This window comes from Cydia fagiglandana, chromosome 11 (assembly GCF_963556715.1).
Source record: "Cydia fagiglandana chromosome 11, ilCydFagi1.1, whole genome shotgun sequence".
In the NCBI taxonomy this organism is placed as follows: domain Eukaryota; kingdom Metazoa; phylum Arthropoda; class Insecta; order Lepidoptera; family Tortricidae; genus Cydia; species Cydia fagiglandana.
In genome coordinates this window covers 7,868,108-7,889,262 of record NC_085942.1, presented here as the reverse complement: position 1 = coordinate 7,889,262, position 21,155 = coordinate 7,868,108, and the positions used below count along the sequence as shown (strand labels likewise).

At 36.9% G+C, this 21,155-nt stretch overlaps 1 protein-coding gene across 1 annotated transcript; it reads right to left on the bottom strand.

Annotated features, from left to right (window-relative positions):
• Window positions 1–1,368: 1,368 nt before the first annotated feature.
• On the bottom strand, window positions 1,369–3,045 carry LOC134668521 (uncharacterized). Its single transcript, XM_063525968.1, has 3 exons — window positions 2,924–3,045; window positions 2,388–2,708; window positions 1,369–1,613 (listed from the first exon to the last, which is right to left on the bottom strand). The coding sequence occupies exons 1-3, from the start codon at window positions 2,949–2,951 to the stop codon at window positions 1,369–1,371; spliced, it is 594 nt and encodes a 197-aa protein (XP_063382038.1). The 5' UTR covers window positions 2,952–3,045.
• Between the last annotated feature and the right edge of the window lie 18,110 nt (window positions 3,046–21,155).

Below are 21,155 nucleotides of genomic sequence, written 5' to 3'. Positions count from 1 at the left end.
GTAAAAAGGTAAATAATAAATATCAAAGTTTGTAAGTTTGGATATTGACGAATGACAAACAGACTGTCAACTATTGAAATTAGGCTGTTAAACGAAGTTTAGACTAACAATTTCATCTAACTTTCGTAGTAGTCGGCAATGTAACGTCACAGAATAAATAATAGTACTACCGTACAGAGAGGAAACTTCCTACAAAACCGAAGTTTGACAGCGGTTCAGGGTCGAATCGCGCTATCCCTTTCTAATATATGGCACTATCCCTTTCGGCTATTTAGGATTGTCAAAATTCAAGTGATTATCTATATATCTGTGGTCGTGCATGCCAAAAGAAATCAAGTGGTGCCAACCCTAATAATTGCTCGGAGCAATGCTGAGCCGAACGGAGCCGAGTTTGGCCGAAGTCAGGAATTTCGCACCCCTGGTAACGATAACGTTTTAAATACTAAGGGAATATTACGCAAAAATGCGCAGAGGGCGTCACAAGCGCTATCACAGGGCCTACCGCGAAACATGAAAATCTAAAGTTGGGTTTCTGCCTCTCTATCACTCTTGCCTATTCGATCGATAGAGAGGCAGATAAAGAAATTTCGATTTTCGCATTTCGCGGTAGGCCACCTGTAAACAAACCGCTTGACGAAGTGGTTTATAACATGAATACTTTTTGTGAGTGACTTCAGTGATTTAGTGTCATATAAACCTCATTTTCATACAAATTTTAAATTAATGATGACATCACCACACTTTGTCGTTGCAAATGCCACGCAAAAAAAGCATGGTCAGACTCTAGTGTTACTATACTACCTAAGACTTTACAGTCTGATAAGTTTGGATATTGACTATACCTAGATATCTGGATGCTACATTAGTTGCTCAAACACGCGATTAGTTATAACTAAACTCATAATTTGGAATAAGACTTTTCTCTAAATCTTATACCTTTAAAAACCGAGCAATTCTTGTTTATTCACATATACATATATTTCGGGGATCTCGGAAACAGCTCTAACGATTTCGATGAAATTTGCTATATGGGGTTTTCAGGGGGCGATAAATTGATCTAGCTAGGTCCTATCTCTGGGAAAACGCGCATTTTTGAGTTTTTATATGTTTTCCGAGCAAAGCTCTCGGTCTCCCAGATATTAAATCATTTAAAGAGGTGAAGTGGGGATTGAAAGTTACAGCTAGGGAAAAAAAGAGGAAAATTCCAAAAGTGGCAACACTATAATGTTGTCCCGTTAACTTATATTAATTGGTTTGAAGGGGACGACACTACAGTGTTGCCAGTTTTAATTTCTACTCTTTTTTGCCAAGCTGTAATACAAAAATAAGAGCCAAATTAGTAAATGGTGGAGTTTCCATTGTTTATATTTATATCAAGGCGACTCTCAATTTCCTAAGGTGTTCCTCCGCCTTATGGTCCCTCCTGGGCGCCTCCTGGATAGCTATCTCCAGCAGCTGACGCAGCAGGTTGCTGGTGTCCACGTTGGTGTGGATGATCAGCTCGAAGATCTTCAGCTGGTCCAGAGCCTTCCAGTCCTCCTTGTGGTTGATGGCGACAGTGAAGAGCTCGTTCATCACGTCTCGGGACCGCTTGACCATGTACATGAGGAAACCTTTAAGAAAAATATCAATTATTACCCTTGAGACATCTTAGATGTCGCTTTGCCCGTCTTGTGATGGCGAATCTCATGTCTTTTGTTCCTCGTCATATTATCAGGAAAACGTCGGTTACCTATAATCTTTTGGGTTTCGGGGACCCATTACGTATGTACCTATATGTTACGGGCAATGTTAGAAGGTTAATTAAACTAAAGTATACCCTGGGTAATGTCTGAAAATTTTAACAACATAAATCTGTATTTAGCGTTTTATACCCGTACACATCTAGGTCTACCCAACACTGGCTAGGAAGTTACTACTGACATACATACTACACTACTGACATTACCCTACTAGTGTTGGGTAGACCTAGATCAGACCTAGATGTATACCTACGGGTAAACGTCGAACAGAAATTAAAGTTGATTTAATTTTACCCAAAAGGCTTGGAGGTATACCCAGGTAAACTTAAGTTACGGGCAATACTAGAAGGCCAACATATAATATCTACTAAGTTTACTTCTTCTCTTCCTTGTCGTATCCTCATGGCTGAGGGACGTGACGAATGTGGACACTTTTCCACCAGTGTTCTCCAACCCGCTCTGTCTTGGGCCCAGTGCCTGCTACCCTGCAATGTGGCGTTTGTCTCTGTCCGCCCAACGCGTGGCCATACGTCCACCCCTACGCTTCCTTGCCATGCGGCCAGTAATAATGAGCTTTTCCAGGCTATCTGGCCCTGTCCTGCTCAGATGGCCGAAGAAACCAAGTACACGTTTACTTATAATTACCTATTCTGTACTCCGCTGTTTTATTATATTGCGATTTTATATCGTTTATACTAGCTAGTTCCTTGCGTGCATCGTTAAGCGTCTGCTCGATAATAAACCCAATCTTTTCCTTCAATGTACTATCCAAGGCTTTGTTTACTTGGGCCGTGCCTCCGCCCTGCCTTCTCGCCTGCATCTGTTTCATGGACCTCAAGTTTCTGAAAGGTTTGACTTTGTATCTCTGGTAGAGTCGCGATCTGAGGTCCAAGCGGTTGATATAATCTTTGGGTATGTCGATTAGTTGGATACCGTCGCTCTGGTATATAGTAATACATATTGCACCTGTTAAACAATATAATTATTAATATTTAAATTACCTAAATGCATTAAAATAAAATAAGCTTTTCGATTAGTGATTAAAGAAATTGATAAATTAGCATCAGTAGCAGATTAAGCACGGAAAGTGGGTCTAACAGAAATATAACATAACATGGCTTTTAAAAAAGTTAAGAAAGTTTGCATTTCATATCTATATGAAAACAAATAAAGATACTTACATACAAGGAATACAAACACTTTCGTCATTTTCTCACTCGTTTAATAATAGGGTGATAATTGTAAAAGTATTCTTTTCAGCAATTAAATTATTTCCGATAAACTGCGTATTTAATTTAAGAGGGCTAATACACTTAATTTTTCAATAGATAATAAAGTGCACGTGTTAAGCAAAAAAAATATAATAGGATACCTATAGCATAAATTACTTATAAAACATGTGTTAAAACAAAGGTAGTACACTAGACTCTAGTGATAAAAACTATATTCTTTCCCGCAACTCAAATTATATTCATACCAAATTTTATCAAAACCGTTCAGGGGTTAAAGCTTAATGAACAGGCATACCTACAGTGACGCATCGTGTCGCATTTATTTTATTAAATAATAATTAGAATTTCATTAAAATATATTATTTATTAAAACCGAAAACATAATTTGTAAAGGCGCCCTTAAACATCTTATTACTAAGAAGGGCTATAAAATAGTAATAATCATCAAATCGGCGAGTAGGTAATATAAATAGTTGGCTAGTTATAATTATAGGCATCGGCCGCCATAGCATAGGACGCTGGTTTGATTCCAGCCCAGGGCACATGACATTTTTTGTGGTTTATAGTTGGTTATTGGTAGAAATATATCAAAATCTAAGTTATTATTCACAACTTAATCAAAATATATAATGCGCATGTGTAACGCGCGTTTTTGTTTGAGGAAACCTCACTTTTGACACTGACATATCCGATCCATGTCGTATCTTTAGTAAACTTTTGACGTATCTTAAAGTTCGAATCAGACCGGTAGTCAGAAAATATTAAAATACACATGGCAGTACTATCTCATTTTTATGTAAAGCTCTTCAGTATACAAAAAGTCACCTCAACATTACCGTTCTCTGCCAGCATTCTAATAAGACGACATGATCAAGGCGTGACGTCATCACCTAATGCACTACCTCGCAGGTGCAGCGGCAAATAATTACTGGTCCCATACTCACATTGCTTACCGAGGTAAAATCTCAAAATAATGATTATTCTCTAATAAGTACAGAGAGGCCAATAGTACTCTCTTCCAGGCGGGTGTTATGGGGACCGAAGTCCACCGAGAGACCGACATTTGAAACTCCGTGAGCGCTATGTAGACGCGATCTAACTAATTGCATTCTAGGTAGCTAACGCCATCTGTTAGAATTTAGTGGCACGACGTCGACAGTGACAGAGGGGGCACCACAATTCCAACAGTGTCTCATCAAGTCATCAGCGACGTGACAAGGCAATAGGACTCTATATTTTATATTTAAGTTATGAGTCATGCTTAAAAATGACTCAAAATGCCTAAATCTTACGCAGTCTCGGAAAACTGAGTCAACGTTGGCTCAAGTAGGTGCTTACCAATTCCTAGTAACAATTTCGCGTAACCTGAGAACGGTCCCTGGCTGACTTAGAGCATTTAGTAACTGGAGACGCCTTGGCAGTCATTTTCTATACAAAACAGTCTGCCGATTTCTTTGGGGGAGGGGCACGTCAAATGTATGGTAATTTGTACCTGATTTGTACGTATCGTACAAATAGCCATGTCAGATAAACGTCAGTCCGCACAAAAGTTTGCACAATTGTGCAAGGTTTTCGGCAGATGCCTCTGCCGAAGATTACCGCTCTTAAAGGCGACTCCAGTTATTAAATGCTGGAAGCTGGCTGACATGACCCTTCGACTCGCTAACGTGAAATGAGCGTTTGTAATCACAACACATCTGACTGGAAAAGGTGAGATGTCATATACCTCCCCTTACTTAATGTACCAACTTAAAATGCCTTGCGGCGAAACATGGAACTATTATTTTCTAGTAGTTTTTTCATTTTTTTCTTACACACTAGCGCCACCGTTAAAGATATTTGCATGTTTGTGACGGTATAAGATGTGTGGTTTGATGACACGATGCTTTGTTTCGCTTCTATTGTTTTTGGGATGACGGCTTTTTTTAATAATGAGGGTAGTTGTAGGTAAGTATTATGGCGTATGGTTGTAGAATAATTATTTTAACATTATTACACAAATTGACTTTGCCCCACAGTAAGCTCAATAAGGCTTGTGTTGTGGGTACTTTGACAACGATATATGTATATACCTACATACAATAGGTATACATATAAATGTGATATAAATACTTAAATGCATCGAAAACACCCATGACCCAGGATGAAATATTCGTGCTCAATACAAATAAATGCCCTTACCAGGATTTGATTGAACCTACTAGGCCAGAGTGGTCGTCAAAATTGGGAGCCGAGTCAAAAGTGTAATAGAGAGTGTAAGCAAACATGATTGTAATTTTTTTTGTCAGAAATACACATTTAAATAATTAATTTCATGTTAGCTGCTAAACTAACTCAAACTCGCATCCGCATACAAACAATAAAGCCATTGCATAACTCAAAACAAACCAAAAATGGAGCAATAGCCAAATCCTCATTCATCTAACGTGCGGCACATAATTAACTAACACTTCTTAAACCTTATTGCCAAGACATACGGTCCATCGACGGTTAGTTGTTGATGCTACATACGGAACTCCAATTTGCAGCGTTGCCGTATTGCATAAAACAATGGCGCACAATGGCGGGAGTTTTTGGCATAACTGGACAATGGCGCCTAAACGTGGAATAGCCAGTTTGGGGTTAGGGGCGGTGCTCATGAGCGGAAAATAGTTATTTGTTTTACAAGGGGGCAAAGTTGTTGTTTAACCGCTCGTGCTAAAATTGATACCCGAGCAAGCGAAAGATTCCAAAATTGAGTTCGAAAAATGGAATCTTGAGCGTTGCGAGGGTTTCAAAGCACGAGGGTTAAACAAAATTTGCCCCCGAGTGAAACACAACATTTTTCACCACACCAAACCGAAGCAAATATTAAATGTAAAATATCAAACAAAATCAAAGCAAATCAAATCCAAATGAATGTTATTAAATATTTATCATCCAAAATCATCATTTAAAAGTCAATCCTACCAGCAAACATAAGAAAACCACTCAAAATTTGCATTTAATTACTTTGCCTCACACGTGAATAAAATGCAACTTTGCTATCAGTTTTTGAAGTGCAAAGTGAGCCTTTCCGAGCTGGTGTGGTGAAAATAATATTATATCATCTAAACCTTAGACGATTTATAGTATAAAGTAATAGAATGTATAAAGTAAGTAATAGTGTTGCGATTAGTCCGGCTTGTTCATGATATTTTCTTCACTGAAAAGCAACGATCTTTCTATATAACAAACATCATTGTGATAAATACACATGAAAGATAAAGATATTAATTAGGTACCTTATGTTTCCTGCTATAGAAAAGTACTGAGTCAAACATTCCTGCATTTCTATCATAGTTTCAAAGGTACATTTTAAATTTTTTGTCTTACAAACATATCCGTTATTTATGTGTACACGGCACTATGCAGTATGCACCCGCCAAAATATTCCATACCGTACCCGCAACTACCTGATACTTTCGAAAACAATTTCTATATTTTGTGACTTTCTAGGTTCCCTTGGTGACATTAATTTGACCATGTTGTTAAGCAATTTTGCCCAATATTGCTTAGATATTGTACCCAATATCGACAGGTAAGACAAAAACGACCACTATCAATCACTAAAATACATCGGGCTGCGAGGGATGTAAATGTAATGTCCCTATTCTATACTATTCGTAGTGCGAGCCATATACATATGTTCACTTAAACGAGTAATTTCCCCATTCTGATAATCCGTGGTGAGTATTTTTTTTTAACTATGTACTTACGTAAATTTACGTGATGCAACAACAACAAGCATCATTCACACCGTATAAATATTCCGACGAGATGATTTTTCGTAACATGACGGTTGTTTTCACCGTTGATTTTGCTAAGTAAAACTACACTAAACCTGATATTAAACCTATTGGCTATGGTCGAATTAGGTGGCGGGTAAAGTAAGTACAAGCAACGCCAGCGCAAAATGGTGAAAATATGAACTTTCGTGGGACGACATCTTTGTACTATTTGGCAGCTGTCAACTGTGAGAGCTATAATATCGTCGGGTGACAAGCAAAAGTCACTAAGTACTATCAAAAAATTAAAGTAACAATGCACTATATTACACTTGTAACACGGTTTATTATCCAAAAATTTCAATGGTGTTAGTTAGTGACTTTTGCTTGTCACCCGACGATATATCCCACACCTACTAAGGCGGCGCCCGGCGCCTACTACTACTCTATTACTAGCAACATCTCCATACTCAACCTAAACTTCTACTACATTAATTACTCACCACATACCTATTATTGCCTGAGGCAAGTGGCGACTCTGTAATATATTTTTGCGAGAACTGCAAGTATCAAGACTATTCACCCGCACTCCACATTGTCATCCGACTTGGTCAGTTTCTTTCATCCGCGGATTCACCAATTGTGGCATTAAACAATAGAACCTCTTAGCTACACGTCCACTCTAAAACTGCAGTGCTTGCAGACGATAAATTATACAAGAGATACTTTTTAAAGACAATGGACTTGCCCAGTGGTGAAACAATGGGAGTTTTGGAAGAGAATAGGCACACCTTGTTTTTAAATGCTGAAATAAGTTAGCTTTTCAGAGGTAATGGAGATGCGGCTTTGAAAGGAAACCCTTTTGAATTGTTGGGTAGTACCTAATGTACCTATACAGGGTTACTTTTTTACCGGTACAATAAATTTTACCACATCATTGGTATCGATAATAGATCACATTGCACAAATAAATTTTTTTTATTTTATTTCGCATCAATTAATTTATCCTTCACCAATTTAGTAACTTCTGGTTGCACAATTACAAGGTGTCAACGGTATGAAATCGCGCGCGTTGACGTAAACAAACAGTTGCCAGTTCGTGCGTAACGTGCGTTTGCTAATTGATGCGTAAGGCATCCACATTTTCTAGTACTTTAGCGGATAAGTTCGGGAATTGGTATTTTTGTTTTTTTGTTCCCAAATAGTAGTAACAAAGAATGCTGGTATTTTTTATTTTTGGCAACAATTACGTATGTTGATTTATTGTACTTACTGGTAAAAAAGTAACCCTGTATTATCTACAGTATGCAATCTAAGAATGCCCGCGGTTACTTGCAGGTTGTACCTATACTGCAAATCGTAATTAGATTCCAAAAAATGTTGCCACTGCAATATTTTTTTTGTAAAACAGTAAATTCCTATTTATAAATAAACACGCTAAGATAATTTATTTATAGGTAATGTTACTCCTACAATTTAAAAAAGTACTTTTACTTAATTATTTTTACATAAATACAAGACGCGCTAGTAAAAAGTGGCAACATAGTCCCACTTTTTTTGGAATCTAATTATGATTTTCAGTTTATGTTTTTTTACGTATTCGGTATTTTAGGAATACATTTCCTATAGGTAGTACCTGCGAACTCAAAACGAATAAAGTGCAGGGGGACAATTTAGACTGCGGGGTATTTTAAACTAATCGAAATAATTTCCATGGTTTACATTATTTAGAGTGCCATATTATGTCCATAGCGAAAAAGATGTGTTGTGTGTGACTCTAGTTAATAACGTAGGTAAAGTCAAGGTATTGTCATGTTGGAAGTTAATGAAGGTTCAAATAAATTTCTACCTAAAAAAATAATTCGCAATAGGCATTAGAAATCCTATTCATTATTGCATGCCATATTATGTCCATAGCGAAAAAGATGTGTTGTGTGTGACTCTAGTTAATAACGTAGGTAAAGTCAAGGTATTGTCATGTTGGAAGTTAATGAAGGTTCAAATAAATTTCTACCTAAAAAAATAATTCGCAATAGGCATTAGAAATCCTATTCATTATTCTTCTCTTCTTCCAGTGCCATCTCCTACCGGAGGTCGGCTATCATGAGGGCTATACGAACTTTAGACACAGCTGCGCGGAATAATGAGCGTGTGCTCTGCTTGAACCATGTTCGGAGATTTTGGAGCCATGAGTTACGTCTTCTTCCGGATGATCTTTTCCCTTGGATCTTTCCTTGTATAATAAGTTGAAGGAGTTCATACTTCTCGTTTCGCATGATTCATTATTGCATGCCATATTATGTCCATAGCGAAAAAGATGTGTTGTGTGTGACTCTAGTTAATAACGTAGGTAAAGTCAAGGAATTGTCATGTTGGAAGTTAATGAAGGTGCAAATTAATTTCCAACTAAAAACATAATTCGCAATAGGCATTAGAAATCCTATTCATTATTGCATGCCATATTATGTCCATAGCGAAAAAGATGTGTTGTGTGTGACTCTAGTTAATAACGTAGGTAAAGTCAAGGTATTGTCATGTTGGAAGTTAATGAAGGTGCAAATTAATTTCCAACTAAAAACATAATTCGCAATAGGCATTAGAAATCCTATTCATTATTGCATGCCATATTATGTCCATAGCGAAAAAGATGTGTTGTGTGTGACTCTAGTTAATAACGTAGGTAAAGTCAAGGTATTGTCATGTTGGAAGTTAATGAAGGTGCAAATTAATTTCCAACTAAAAACATAATTCGCAATAGGCATTAGAAATCGTATTCATTATTCAATCAATAGTCGTTTAATCAGAGCAGATTTTAATTAATTAAATTCATTCATTGCTAAAACATCACTTGCTATTCAATGCAAACAAAGCTCAAAGTGTATTATTTTATAGATAAATCGAAACATGGCAAAATTCAGTCCTTATATAACAATTTAAAGTTACTTAACTTTGTACTTTAATGCGTAGATATTAAGGTAGAATTTAAAACTGCGTGGTTACGCAGATAGGACGTTTTGGTATTTGTATGGAATATAATAGGGGATGGAATGGGGCGTGGTCGTGGCTCGTCGCAAATATAATCAAGAATAGGAAAGGGAGTAGAGTAGATAAGCGTTAAATAAATATGATGTTTATTTATTGTAGAGATTGCATTGTGAACTTATTCTACAAAATATTTCTAAGGTTATGTTACAGTAATTAAATACCTTGAAACATTTTTTTTTGGTGTAATTAGATTAAGTAGAATTAGTGATGAAATTTTAAATTTGACTCTTTAAGATGCTCTCGTTCCTCATAGCTAAATAGATGAAATCATCCCTCTTTTCACTCCATTCAAAACTATATTCAACAAAAAATTTAATGCCGCAATTCTACACTGCAAAGTGCATATTTTATAATTCATAACTCTCGCTAAGCAGTGGTGGCCGAGTGGATATGACGTCTGACTTTCAATCCGGAGGTCGCGGGTTCAAATCCTGGCTCGTACCAATTTTTTTCGGAACTTACCTATGTACGAAATATCATTTGATATTTACCACTAGCTTTTCGGTTAAGGAAAAACATCGCGAGGAAACCTGCATTGCATACATCTGCGAAGAAATTCAAAGGTGTATGTGAAGTCCCCAATCCGCATTGGGCTAGCGTGGGGACTATAGCCCAAGCCCTCTCGTGCATGAGAGGAGGCCGGTGCTCAGCAGTGGGACATATATAGGCTGAAATGATGAATGATGATGATGATGAACTCTCGCTGTGGTGCCTACATTTACCTACGATGATTTGGATATTAATGTAAGTGCATTAAAAAATAAAAACCCAGTCATTAATTAAGTGTGCAAAACGTCAAATTGATAAACAAAACCAAGTGCTAAATAGTTCAAAAAGCTTACGCAGCTAGAATATGTTGATGTCAACTTTAGCCAGTCATCTCTGAGAGCAAGGTACGATGCCGTCCCCGAAACGTTGGAGGTTAATTTTAAAACTTAACCATCCACATTTAACTCCCGTTTTCATAAATAATACATACACACATATAATCACCCCTATTTCCCGGAGGGGTGGGCAGAGACCACGGATTTCCACTTGCTACGATCCTGACATACCTCTTTCGCTTTCTTCACTTTCATAACATTCCTCATACCCCACACGCTCGCCGGTTTAGGGTGCTCTTGACCTGGCTTTTCTTCATAATGTTAACATTCCATTTCTAACCGCAGCTGCATTACAGGTACTGAACGCGTCGCTGTCATTGTCAATTTCCATAGTAAAATGAACAGTAATGCAGCTGTCGTTGGAAATGGACAGTCCATTAAATAATGTAAGTGCATTATCGTCTCCACGCCACCCTAGTGCACTAATCAACGCTGTACGTCTGCACAGCCCTCTATCACAATGCTGCTATTACATTTGCTCAATAATTGCGCCGGCGCCGCCCCTTCAGGTAGCTATGAGGATTAAATTAATATTGCCTTTTGTGTTTCCTGTTTCATTAAATACGAACGGGATAAAAGTCACAATGGAATGGTTTTGGTTGAACTGCTTAACGATTATGATTAAAATATGAGATACAGATTTACAACAAAATTAAGTACTTAATGTTACAGAGTGTTTCTTTTTGATTCAGTGACTCGACTGACTCGTCTACTGTTTATGTAGACTTGTTTTTTAGGTGTTACAATTTTTTTATTAGTTTATGATACGTCAGGTATAGTCACCTGCAATAATATGTTACTCTTCGAACGCCGCAAAAATATGTGACACTCTCTTATGGCTCTACAAATAAGACCGTATCAGATATTTTTGCGGCCTTCGTTGTGTAACATATTATTGCAGGTGACTGTACATACATTTTAATTTTCTAGTGTCATAAACTACTCATCATCATCATCATCACCATCGGCCACAGCATCTATGCAGATGATAGTTGCAGCGACGAAGGAATGTATTTTAAGGAGTCATAAACTACTACTTAAGTAATTAGGTATTAAACTTCTGGCTTTGATTTACTATATTAAAAATGGTTTTTAACTATGTAAAACCACTGTACTCGAAGATGTTCGAAAAGCGAAGGGTTTGAAAGGTATTAATCTTAAGTTGATATCTTTAATGATGTCTGGTATGAGGTGATTTTACAACGACCTCAATCAGACTCAAATTCAAATAATCTCAAAACCAACTGCCCAAAATTCACCATCTTTCAGCCATAAAACCCTTTTAAACAAATTAAATGCAATAAAACACGTTGACCGCAACCCACTTCATTCGATGACTGTCCACCGTACTAACACTTGACCATTTATCGACTTTATCCCCTTGTAATTAGGTCTAATAGTGGTTAGTTAACTCCGTCAGTATTAGTACGGGCTAGGTAGATTTGCGGGCCCAATTCATTAGGTAGTGGCTCTGATTAAAACTGAACAGGTTAGCTTCGGTAATGTCTTTACGGTAAGGAGGTAATAATGATGGCTTGATTAAAACTGATACCGTTGGCTTGCCTTCTGATTTATGATCCATTTACAAGGTACAATTTCATCATCATCATCTCAGCCATAAGACGTCCACTGCTGAACATAGGCCTCCCCCTTGGACCTCCATACGTGCCGGATGGGGGGTGAATGCCATAATCGCCACGCTTGGCAGGCGGGTTGGCGATCGCAGTCGAGTACACCGAATTTGAGGGACGCTGCTGCCCGTCCACCGGTGGTTTTGGACGTAGTTTAAGGACATACCCGGGTCCAGTACACCGAATTTGAGGGACGCTGCTGCCCGTCCACCGGACGGTACAATTTGCTTGTCTAATATATAATTCTCAAAATATCATCTCCGCAACTCTTTACCAGCCTTCCATGGACGATTATTATTTAATCTCCTGCGTGTAACAAACACAATTTGAATGTAAGGATCGTATAAAATTATGAAATAATTGCAAGTATCACATGCAGATATGAGTAAATGAGTTTTTGTTTCTCGCATGAATGTATTGTGTCTATGCTATTATTATTGATTAGTTATGTACGATAATCGCATGATGAATTATTGCGTACGAATCGTACGATTATGTATAGGTATTTCAGGTATTTCTGTCCCAAAACTCCCAAATAATATGCTATCGTTCTTATCGAGTATACTATATAAAGTTTTGAACTCTCCAAAGTTTATTAAAGTTTATTTCGAGTCAAAAGGTAAATTAAACCCAATTTTGCAATATAAATTGGAATTAATTAAGATAAATGAAGCGGAAGGAGATAGCTTTGAGCGCGGGTTAAAACGCTCGAATTAGGAAAAGTGAGGTAAAAGTAATTACTCCGGATGAACCGGCCGGATGTAAAATAGTTTAGCTAGGAACTCCATGCTTTTGTTTTAAAAATAACTTCAAAAACCTTCCTACGTTGTTTCTTCAAAACATTCTGGTAACCGGTTTCAATGTTTTAAACTTTGGGACTTGTGGGAAACTCAAACTCTGCACTCTTCTAAGCGGCTTAGGAATGAGAATCAAATTGGATGTAGTCGTAAAATTGAAAGTCGGTTATCGTAAATTATTAGATATACCTAATTAAAATTACGCCATTCTGATGAAGAATCTACATAATACATATTAGATTAGGTGCTTAATGACTAAAATGATTAAATCACAAAGACATTTAGTTTCATAAGGGATAACGGCAAATAAATTCTTGACTTTAGCCCACTGTTCCGACTAGGCCGGTCACCAGACCGCTAATTTAATAACAGATTTAGTGCATAACTATTTTCCATAGTATTTTCACGGAAACGTACGAAACTGTCTTGCTATTTCAGTCAGTCTCGGTACAAAAAGTACTGAGGTTGACAGAAGTAGCATGACAAATACGAACGTTTCCGAGAAATACGATGGAAATAAATTATGCACTACATCATCTCTGTGCACTTGTACAGGATTTACTGTTTTCAGTGCTTTCTACTACTTACAAGGCTAGCCATAAGCCGCGCGTGGCGCTATCGCCACCAAGCGGCCATATCTGTCCTGATCGTAACAGACGAGTTTTGTTAGAGAGATAGTCTTCTGTACCTACCAAGTATGTACTATTATTTATTCTGCGCCAAGGCCTCCAATGCCCAGCTACCAACATATACGCTGAGATAGTGGTATTAGACTGTCCCGACTTATCCCATGGATGCAGTCACCCTCTGTCTTTGCGGCCGCTGGTTTAATTACAGGATTGGCCGTTTTTTCGCGCCGCACCAACGGATATATCTCCGGTAGTGAATTTGCGTGTGAGTAGAGTCAGGAATGACCTGACACAGTGAAGTATTTTATTACATTATCTATTAGGTATTATAAAAAATAAAAAAGGGCATATTTAAATGAATACATTGAATTATCCATTTCGAGTGACACTTATAAAAAAATACTATGAAGTATTTGAACAAATTTAATTATTTTCAGAAAATATGTCACTCAACATGTGTCAATATGTGTGTGTATGTGTGTGTATGTGTATGTGTATAAGTGTGTATGTCTTGGTCACTTTTTCTTAGTATATGACATTTATTTCAGTTTTATTTCAGCTTATAAAAAAATACTTATGTATTAGAAATGAAGTTATTTAACTTAATAATTTTATTCGAGTGAGATTGAAAAACTATGTTCACATCACCTATTCGAAAAAGGGCCTTTTCTTTCCTGCTTTAAGGAATCAAAGTGCCACTTTTCTGTTCTAGGACACAATTTTTTTTTTGCATAAAAAATATACTTAAATGAAAACTAAATCTACTATAGAATCCTTCGCTTCATTCAGGACAATGTATACGCCCTCGCCGTACTTAAATATGTAATTTTGCTCCCTTGTGATACAATCTACTATTTATTGACTCTACAACCATTTAGGTAGGTATATCTATAAGTAGGTACATTCTCGAGGAATTAGAGTTTTCTAGACTCTTGAAAATACTAATCCGTAGGTTGGTACCTATTATGCAGTAAATTATAATAACAGGGTCCTTTTGTTTGACATAAAGTTTTAAGTCATAACATAATGTATTGTTTGTCATATTATCACTAGTCTTAAAACTGAAACCGTTAACTTTTCAGGATTTTCGTAAGGTTATCCTAAACATAGATAGGTTAGGTTAGGTTTGTTTTATGGCAATCCTGAAAAGTTACGCAAATATAACTTATCACCTTGATTACCTAGATTTCATAGAGATTGCTGGTTACTTTCGATATTTAAACATATTCGGAAGATAGATTATTTACTTTTTCACCACACCAGCTCGGAAAGGCTTACTTTGCACTTCAAAAACTAATAGCAAAGTTGCATTTTATTCACATGTGATGTGAGGCAAAGTAATCAAATGCAAATTTTGAGTTGTTTTCTTATGTTTGCTGGTAGAATTGACTTTTAAATGATGATTTTGGATGATAAATATTAAATAACATTCATTTGGATTTGATTTGGTTTGATTTTGTTTGACATTTAAAATTTGCTTCGGGTTGGTGTGGTGAAAAATTTTGTGTTCCACTCGGGGGCCAATTTTGTTTAAACCCCTTGCTTTGAAACCCTCGCAACGCTCTAGATTCCATTTTTCGAACAATTTTGGAATCTTTCGCGTGCTCGGGTATCAATATTAGCACGAGCGGTTAAACAACAACTTCGCCCCCTTGTAAAACAAATAACTATTATTTTATTACTAAGTTTATTTAATCACTCCTTCAACGAAAAGCTAGTAGTAAACATCAAATCAAATGTAATACTTACACACATAAACATACACATAACACACAAAACATCGTGAAGAAATCTGCATACATCTGCAAAGAAATTCAAAGGTGTAGGTATGTGAAGTTCCCAATCCGCATTTGGGCTAGCGTGGGGACTATAGCCCAAGCCCTCTCGTGCATGAGAGGAGGCTTTTGCCCAGCAGTGGGACGTATATATAGACTGAAATTATTATTATTATTTATTATTTACCCGGACCCGGACCCGGGTATGTCCTTAAACTACGTCAAAGACCACCGGTGGACGGGCAGCAGCGTCCCTCAAATTCGGTGTACTCGACTGCAATCGCCAACCCGCCTGCCAAGCGTGGCGATTATGGCATTCACCCCCCATCATGGAGATTCAAGGGCCTGTGTTCAGCAGTGGACGTCTTATGGCTGAGATGATGATGATGATTTATTATTTTATCATATTATTTACTTTCCATGCGATCACTTCTAAAAGTTTGTGTTACTTGCGCTCGTATCAAATTAGTTTGATCAAACGGAAGGTGCCCGGCAACTGGCTTTTTCACGTTCCGCTACATTCGCTGAAACTCTTTTACAGGAATTTGTTTAGTTGCATTTAGAACCTATGTAATGAGTATAAACCAAACTAGAAATAAAAAATACTGAGCATACTGATAATACAGGGTGATTCATGAGACGTGAGCAGGACTAATCCTGCACACTCAGTAATAACTGATAATTGATCGATCACCATCGTATTTAGGTGAAACAACCACACTTTTTCCTATTTTTTTACTTTTTGGTGAGGGCAAATTCAATTCTGTACAATCATGGTTACCCTACAAGACCTAATTAATAAACATAAAACCTCTTTAACCGTAATGACAGCATTTTGATTACGAAGAAAATAAACTGTCAACTTGAGTGAGATACGAGTTTTCAAAAGTAACCAAACCGTGATGACAGTGATGACATTTAATTAGACACAGAATATCGGTAGTTTAGTATTCTAAATTTAGGGTGACCATGCATGTCGTAAATAAATTAATAACTTTTTTTTTCAACACGACTAGAAAATTAACGTTAACCCCACTAATACTGATACGAAACAGTTGCTTATAATTTACGAAATGCGCAGTGTAAGTCCTGCTCACGTCTCCTGAATCACCCTGTATAAACAATACATTTGGTAATCCCACACTTCGACGACAAATAACTTGGGTATCTAATACTACCTTTAAACGAGCTATTCTTGTATAGGTATTTATTCATTTATATATATATTTCGGGGATCTCGGAAACGCCTCTAACGATTTCGATTAAATTTGATAGGTAGGTACATATGGGGATTTTTGTGGCCGAAAAATTGATGTAGCTATAGTCTTATGAAAACGCGCATTTTTGAGTTTTTATAAGTAAGGTGTATTCGGGTAATTTCGTATGTTGAATAATTCCTAAAATTAGATGAAAATTACCCAAAATTCCATCATAATAAGAGTCCGTTTTCGGAATTATCCAACGGTTTTCGACATTCGTAATTACTCGAATATACCTTACTTATGTTTTCCGAGCAAAGCTCGGTCTTCCAGATATTATTATGTTATGTGGGTAATTGAAATTTGAAACCACAATATAATTGGTAAAAGTGATTATTTAGCTGATGATAAAATTACAATTTACATATATTTTTTGTGACACAACATTAAAAAAATAATAATAATAATAATTTATTTCAGACTTTAGGTCCATTGGGGTTAGTATCATTATTGCTAAACTTAAAATTAGGGTTAACATCATATAAAACTAAAGAATACATTAAAATTTAAAAATAAAACAAAACTAACTTAACCTATGACCCGGTACATACGGAACTGGCGCATGCAGACCGAGCCAGTGCCTCATTAGGGGGCTGTCCCACGTTTCTGAGACAATGCCCAGGATTCTATCATTAGGTATATGATAAAATGTAAAACTGAACAGATGACAAGTTTAACTAAAACGCATTTTAGAAATTTTAAGTAAGGTAAACAATACATTTAAATAATTTTGCATCATTCTTGATTTTCTTCGATAAAACTTTTAGATTTCCTACGTGTGACCACAAACAAAGTACTATATACTCTCAAATATCTACTTACCTATAGAGTAGGTATACACATAGATTAGTATTATGATATGATATTACTGCGAGGTAAAGTCGCACCAATAAAAGTCTGCAGCGGATTTGATAGCCCACGCAGTGTAAGTGTTATGTATACGTCATAATTTCATACAAGTTTGACGTTTAAAATGACACTTGCACTGCATGGGCTATCAAAATCGCTGCAGACTTTTAACGGTCTGACTTTAGTTACCTGTTATAAAAAAATGTCATTTCCAGCGCTGGCGGTACCTAATATCGGCATAAACAAAAAAACGAGAACCCTTTTGTGCGTTATCTACTTGCAGAATATCCCGGCGTACCTATTATTGTGCGCTCTTAACAAACTGCATTCGAAATTAAAATTTTTCATTCCCCCCTCTGTCCTCGGTCCTTGGCGCGCCGATTCGATGTCGCATCGGAAGTCGATTCTTATGGCTCCTCTATTACACGATGGGCCAACGCCGGCCACTCCAAGGGACGCAGCTATGCGGTAGAATGAGATAGCAATATCACTTGCTCCCTCTAACGCATAAACGCGTCCCTTGGAGTGGCCGGCGTTGGCCCTTCGTGTAGAGGAGCCATTAGGTACGAGTGCGGTTTCCCACCACAAATAACTTGTGGACCTATATTTTCATTATAAACTACTCCATATACACTACCGTAATATAAATTCTAACATAAATTCCTCCCAATAAAATCCCCCAATTCATTTCCCCCCCATTCATTCATTCAAAAAAAGAATTCATTTTGCGCCCTTGTGACACAATCTACTTTAGTACAACTTTCAACTATTTGAATTGCCTTTTGACGTATACATTTTATCATTTGAAATATTAGTAAAACTCATATTATTATCTTAGACATATTTAAAAGTTATGATACGGAGTAGGCGGGCAGGAGCGGGATCACTTTTGATTATATTCCTCCCGCCACGTAATTGGGATATTATGTTGAAGCAACAATAGGCTGCACATTCATTCGTTTTACCCATTATAATTTCTCTTCTCTGTACGTATTGTCAAATGTCATATCTCTGTTTTTAACTTGAATGGAGATGATATTATGGTTAGAATTTTTTATTTAAGTTTGGGGAGGTAATAGAGGCAATCTACCTATCTCTAATAGAGGTAAGTTACCTAAACATTAATTTCAAATGTTTTTACTTTTAAAAAAAACAGTCAAATAGTATCAATTTTATTAATTTAACAGAAAACTTGCTTCATTTGTATTATTTTGGCCTATTTGAATATATTTAAGGTTATAGGATACTGATTAGTGCATCTTTACTATGATTCGGAAAAAAATATGATCGCTATTGCACCGTATGTTCTGATAGTATATCCTGATTCTACTTATTCAATTACATAAACGGGTCTACCGCCATATAATTTTATTGTTTTTACCTTTAATTCCGACGTTTCAGCTGAGTTGCACCAGCTGTGGTCACGGAAAGACTGACGTCCCAACAAATGTCAACGGAGATATTAATAAAACAACACTAAACTACCCGAAATTAGTTTATAAAAATGTTCGGGGTAGACAACGAGCGACACTATTATCCGCGGATCGTGAGAGAGGCGATTGAAATCAAAAAACACCCTAAAAATCTCAATCGAGAGGACGGTTACAAATTATCGTCTACTTGGGGTCCAGTGATTCAAATGTTGAAACCAGCAGATATATCTTCGGACCAGTGTACGGATACTGTGAGTGTTGCGTGTCGTGCCGTGGACAATAAACATTAAACTTTAATGGGTAGCTGCAATTTCTTTGTCTACCCCGAACATTTTTATAAACTAATTTCGGGTAGTTTAGTGTTGTTTTATTAATATCTCCGTTGACATTTGTTGGGACGTCAGTCTTTCCGTGACCACAGCTGGTGCAACTCAGCTGAAACGTCGGAATTAAAGGTAAAAACAATGAAATTATATCGCGGTAGACCCGTTTGTGTAATTGAATATGTGTACAAAACGCGAGAGTTTAAAGTGTTATCCTGATTCTACTTGCCTCATAATCTCCATATATTAAACAGTATCGGCCTCTGTAACTTCAATAGCGCTGAAACGCTATTGATTATATTTAGGTAAATATCACACTGATTACAATCACTGTCGAAAGTTGGTAGTAAATTAATGTAAGGTATGTTGGGGACATACCTTTTACTACCAACTTTCGACAGAAAATTAAACCTGTTAGAATGCCATTTGACTTTGATCATTATTCTTTCACTGATGTGTTAACTTGCTAAATATTAATATTAACGCCATCTACTCGAGAGTAGACCAAAGGTATGATGTATAATTTTCAAGTGATGGCGCCATAACCTTTGGCCTACAGTCGAGTAGATGGATATCTTTTAGACATCACCAAGATACGATAACGATATGTTTAAGATCTAACCTGTCAAATTTGACATTTGCTCGATTCTGGAGATACTCTTGAACGATTTCCACAGGATATGACTTAGAGATCCAATTCACATCTAATAGATATCTTACTCTATCTAACGTATAAGTGATGATGGTTGCCCGAATTGCGCTGCATAAGAGAACTAGTTGATATCTAAACTATAACGTATCTAGAATGGATCTAGTACGTGTCGTCTCTTGTGAATATCTTGAAGTTCGAAGGCAGTCTATTCTCTTTATTACCGACAGTGTAGTATTGCCGTGTATTACTGTGACACTGTTTATCAGACGCGAGGTGCGTGCGTGCCGCGACTCCGCAAGTAATCAGTCTTGCACCTTGTCAACCCAGACATACAGCACATGGAAACGTCACCAAAAAGGATTTTTAACATGTTTTAACCAAACCGTCCTTTTATCCCACTACACAAACATACCCAGTGTTGCCAACTTGGCATAAATGATGCCAGATCTGGCATATTTTTACTCGCTTTGGCACCAAAATTTTCCATTTAGCATCTGGCATAGTTTTTAGCATAATTTAGTCTAAGCCAATTTTGCAACAACTTGGCAGGGACAATATGCGCCACCGCCTTATGTGGTTCATATTTTCATGTGAATTTTGACTTTTGTAGGCGGATGGATGTCGACGGACTATAAAAAAAAAAATTAGGCGCGAAGTATTAACATCCCATAGAAAATTAGAATTTCGTGCCTTTTTCTACTGACAAAGTACCCACGGTGTTTTTACTGAATATTTATTGACACCATAGGTATTATTTTAAGTGTCTATTTTCAAGTTACATTTTAGCATTTTTTATAGCATATTTCAAAAAAACTTGGCATAATCTAGACATTAGTCTAGCATTTTACAAAATCCGAGTTGGCAACACTGCACATAACAGTCATTGGAAAACCAGTTTTAATTTGAATTTGTGGTACGGGAATACGCTTATGGAATGAGTTTTCTAATTCATAGCGCCTAGCCAAGAAGACCATCGTACAGTCACCTGCAATAATATTATTATGTTACTCTTCGAAGGCCGCAAAAATATGTGACAGGCTCTTATGGCTCTACAAATAAGATGGTGTCAGATATTTTTGCGGCCTTCGTTGTGTAACATATTATTGCAGGTGACTGTACTTACATCAACAAACGCCAAACGAAATGAAATTGAAGCGG